Below are 4,694 nucleotides of genomic sequence, written 5' to 3'. Positions count from 1 at the left end.
ACATACAGCTTTGAAAAGAAAGCAAAGTATTTATTTATAGACAGTTTTGGTAAGAAAGGTACGAAGAAATCCAAGAGGCCCCAAATATATAGTAGGGTGGGGGAAGATGGGACACCTTTTCGATTAGTTTTCTCTTTCCATTTGGTAGTAACAAATGACATTCAATAAATTATAAAACCGTAGCCTCACGACTTCCACAGACCGTTGTTAATTGTTTAAAATACGATCAGGCTATTTGGATATTTTGTATTAAAGGTATCCCATCTTCCCCCACCCCACTATATATATGATTGCGCAATATAAACCAAGTACTTTGACCAGCAACGTGATAGAAATTAAAAGTACCAACAAATGGTTATGGAAAATACAATATTGAACAAACTTTTTTATACATGTTTTCAAAATGTTAATACTGTGTACAACATGTCAGGTGTTCACGTCAGTTATTATGGTAAAATAAATTAACAGAAACTTCCACAAATGTAAATAGGCGCAAGATAAACTTAAAAAAACTATGGTTGATAGAATGTTTAGTATTAAAAAAGTTAATACGTTTTGTTTTGTATAATCAATTCTTCTCTGGTTAGCTGTGGTGGATTTTACGTCATGATAATAAGGGTGATATTGCACTCGGTCGCCACCGGGCGACAAGGTTAAAAATAAAATCTGTATGCACTTTGAGTTTGGTATTAAGCTGCTTGTTGTCGGCGGCTGTCAGGTAAAAAACCTGGCATTGATTGGGCACGAGCGAGTAATATATTTATAAACCCTAATATAATCAACAAGCAGCAGTAAGTGCTTTAATAAACGCTACACTTACTCAACTTCAAACTTTCAAAGTTCAGCAGTATTTTCAGCAAATTAATCTTTTTTGCTTTGTATATTCCAGTATTATTAAATGAATAAACGCAACAACAGATGTTATATTTTATATAATTTACCTTGTGCCTACTTACGAATTACCACATATAGGACAAGGTAACATAAAATAAGTTTTCATTTTCCCTTCTTGACCCATTTGGTGGTAAATAAAAATACAAAATTATATAACCGTAGCCCGGCGACAATTTTTTCAGGTTTGTGCGTTTTTTTTTTGTTCGAAAAAACTTATACGAAAGGTATGTAGCCTTTAAGTAAGGATATAGCAAGAGTAATTGAAACTAGGGCGCCACCTGACGTCATGTAGTGTTACACTTAAACAACCGTTGTCAGAAGAATTCTTGCTTTGTATTTAGCTGCCAAGGTCTACTGGAAAATGATTTTAAATACGGTAGCAAGGGAAAACAAGAGTTTCCAAAGCGATGGAAATAACATAACACGTTGTATATTCATATAGAAAGCAGTTGTGCAAAATACGAAATTAAGAAAGTTATTAAACAAGTACACACCTTTGAAACATTACAATACACATATATTTGCGCAGTACAGTAATAATCTTGAAAATGCAACAAAATTTGTCATTCACCGAAAACAAACATTAAATAACGTTTCAACTATAGGTGTTCATCCTCATTCAGTTGATTTTGCTTCTACAAGGTTCGTAAACTAAATTTTCGACAAGATCAAAGTTATTACACAAAAAAGCTATCTAAATACACCTTGTAATAAACATACAACATTATGTAATTTTTAAACCACACATCGGTTAAAACTTCAATCCCACCTTCGGTTGTCAGACTTCCGGTTTTAACGAACAAACTAACCTGATTTTATTGAATACTAGTGATTTATACCCAAAACATTTGTTTAGTAGGTCTGAGTACGGTATACGTCGTGGTAGAAACATTATACAGCCCTGGCGGGGAGGGTATGGCCACTAACTTATATCCAGAGTAAGGGTTATCTCCGGAATTTCCACTTTTGAGAATCTGACTGTGGATTACATGTCCTTAACACAGCTTTGTAAATTAGATTCGGTTGTAGAGAAGCTTCTATGCATTTCCCGGTTGCTTGGTTTATTATAGTACCGCCCTTTAATAAACAAGTATATTAAATGAGAGCACAGCAATACAAAACAATTAAAAATAACCGTACCTCATATTAACGTATAAAATTACATAACAGTGGGAGAAGATGGGACACCTTTTACCTTTAGCAGATAATGTCAAAATATTCTGATCCTGTTTTAAACAATTAACAACTGTCTATGGGGTCGTGAGAATACAGTTTCATAATTCTTTGAATGTTCTTTGTTTACTACCAAATGGAACGAAAAAATAAAATAAAAAGTTGTCCCATCTTCCCCCAGCCAACTAGATATTAAATCTGCCTTACCAAATCAAACTTCCAGATCTGAGTTTCACTGTCCATCATTTTGTCTGATGTACAATCCTGAGTTATAACGTCATCACCACTGCATCCAAGCACTTTTCGCTTACCTGATTATAACGAATCTCGTTCTTCGAGGTGTATTCAAAAAACTGTAAAGTAACACAATATAAAAATAAAATGCAGATATAGTAGAACGGGGGAAGATGGGACACCTTTTGCGCATAATACCCGAATATTCTGATCGTGTTTTAAACAATTAACAACGGTCTATGAGATTCTTGAGCATATAGTTTTACAATTCTTTGAATGTTCCTTGTTTACTACCACATGGAACGAGAAAAAGATGTCACAACTTCCCCACCCTACTATATAGTAGGTTGGGATAGGAAGGGACATCTTTCCGCTATTTTTTCCCACTCCATTTGGCAGTAAACAAAGAACACCCTAAGAATTAAATAACCGCAGTCCTGCGACTTTAAAAGGTGTTGTTATTTGTTAAAAACACGATCAGCAAATGTGGGATTTAAGTGCTAACGGTACTTCACAGATTTATATCTAAAATAAAATGTAACCCCATGCCCAATTATTTTATCACAATAAAACACTCCTTTGTTGTTACCTGGTTCGACATACCATGGCATTGATACATTTGAACAACAGCTTGATTCGTTGCATCAAAGCTCACGTCCAAGCAATTATCTTTAAGCAATACGCTCTCAATCTGCAAACATTTATAGGCTCATCATTACATTCGTTAGTTTGTTACTAATTTAAATTAAAGCAGTATTTGTACAGTTGTTGGTCGACTAAAATAAGAAAACCATTGAAGTTTAACTGTTACCTGTTCATTAAAAGATGTTACTACTTAAAAAAAACATCGAATTTCTGGAATTCGTATACAGAGACGGTCGTACCGGTCCATAGAACCCAGGTCTATCCTCAGGTACGGACTGCTCAGGAAAAACGTTGTCAAGATACCATTTAAAGTCGTGACATTTCAGTCTCTGTCGGAGCTCTTTTCTTTTTGTGACATCGCCAACATCTTGCTGTAAATAAAACACTGTTATGTGATGTCCGGCGCCGTGGCGCAGTTGGGTTAGCGCGCTTTTATCGAACCCAGATGTAATGGGTTCAAGGTTCGTCGTTGCTACCTTGGTGGGTGAATGTGCCGTTGGGCAAGACACTTTACGGCAATTGCTCCAACCCAGTGGTCACTAATGGGATGTTAAAATTACCATCCACACACAAAAAAAGAAAAAATCCACAAAAAAATAACTCACAAGTAATATACTTAACTCGCGAGCTGGCGCAAGGTATGAACATTCGTGTTATATAACGACTGTCGTTTTCCGGCCACCCGGGGATAAAGTAAGTTACATTCATTCACATACAGCACAAGAAATGAAATGCCTGATTTTTAAATTACGTTTCGCTCAGAAAGTGGAACTCGAACGTAGAAATGCCTCTTGTAATCATCCAACCATACTTCAGCGAGTCGCATCACGTTTTTCCAGAAAGGGGCACGCGAGTATGTGTTGTGGTCACGGGATACGTGCCCGATATGTGAGCAGGGAAATACCTTCATTGAACCGCCACACATCCATGTCTGTATGAAAACACATCATGAAACATATACATTGAAATATATGGTGTTTATGCCTGAATTTCAATCCAGCAATTAAGACTTTCCGAAAGCCTAATGAAAAATTGTCGGTAGTGACAATACCGTTTAAACAAAGATTGCAATAAGTGTATTAAACTGCGGGGTAACATACTGCTATGGATACTGTTATATACTTAAATATTCTGTTTTTGCACATTGGGCATCTTACCATCATATGTTATATGTAAATAGCACATACCCAGTATTATAAAACAACAGTGTTGCAGTCTTATATGAAGTACTGAAATTCAGTCTTTAAGTAAGACCTAAATGTAACAAACTTCCTGGTAATAGCAAGGCACTTTAAACCAAAACTGCAATGAACATTTATTGCCATTGGTTTAACTATAGCTTTTCAGTTCCTAAAAAGACAGACCTTTATATGCAAATGTACCGCGCACATGAGTGGTATTAAACAGAATACACGTTTTATAACGACTGTCCTCGCTGTCCGCCATGCAAAGATAAATAAAATAAAAGAGTCTTATTTGGTAGCAAACAAAAATCATTCAAAGAATTATAAAATCCTCACGACTCTCATAGACCGTTATTAATTGTTTAAAACACGATCAGGATATTTGGATGGTATGTATTAATGGTGTCCCATCTTTTCCACCTTACTATACATTAAATTAGCCTGATACTACATTGTACTTTACCCTAAATGATAGTTCAAGATTCTCTCCTCCCCAAACCTCCATCCCTTCATCATAGCTCCCCAGGTTGATAAAGAACTCTCTGTTGACGGCGCAAAGTCCTC

At 35.8% G+C, this 4,694-nt stretch overlaps 1 protein-coding gene across 1 annotated transcript; it reads right to left on the bottom strand.

Annotated features, from left to right (window-relative positions):
* Positions 1 to 1,208: 1,208 nt before the first annotated feature.
* Positions 1,209 to 4,688, bottom strand: LOC100174999 (polypeptide N-acetylgalactosaminyltransferase 4-like). Its single transcript, XM_026834316.1, has 6 exons — positions 4,594 to 4,688; positions 3,698 to 3,877; positions 3,186 to 3,317; positions 2,891 to 2,992; positions 2,275 to 2,420; positions 1,209 to 1,971 (listed from the first exon to the last, which is right to left on the bottom strand). Exons 1-5 carry the CDS (start codon positions 4,633 to 4,635, stop codon positions 2,337 to 2,339), a joined length of 540 nt encoding a protein of 179 aa, XP_026690117.1. The 5' UTR covers positions 4,636 to 4,688; the 3' UTR covers positions 1,209 to 1,971; positions 2,275 to 2,336.
* Positions 4,689 to 4,694: the final 6 nt, after the last annotated feature.

This window comes from Ciona intestinalis, chromosome 4, assembly GCF_000224145.3.
Source record: "Ciona intestinalis chromosome 4, KH, whole genome shotgun sequence".
Classification (NCBI taxonomy): domain Eukaryota; kingdom Metazoa; phylum Chordata; class Ascidiacea; order Phlebobranchia; family Cionidae; genus Ciona; species Ciona intestinalis.
The sequence above is the reverse complement of the archived record's forward strand: the minus strand, read 5'-3'. Positions and strand labels throughout refer to the sequence as shown.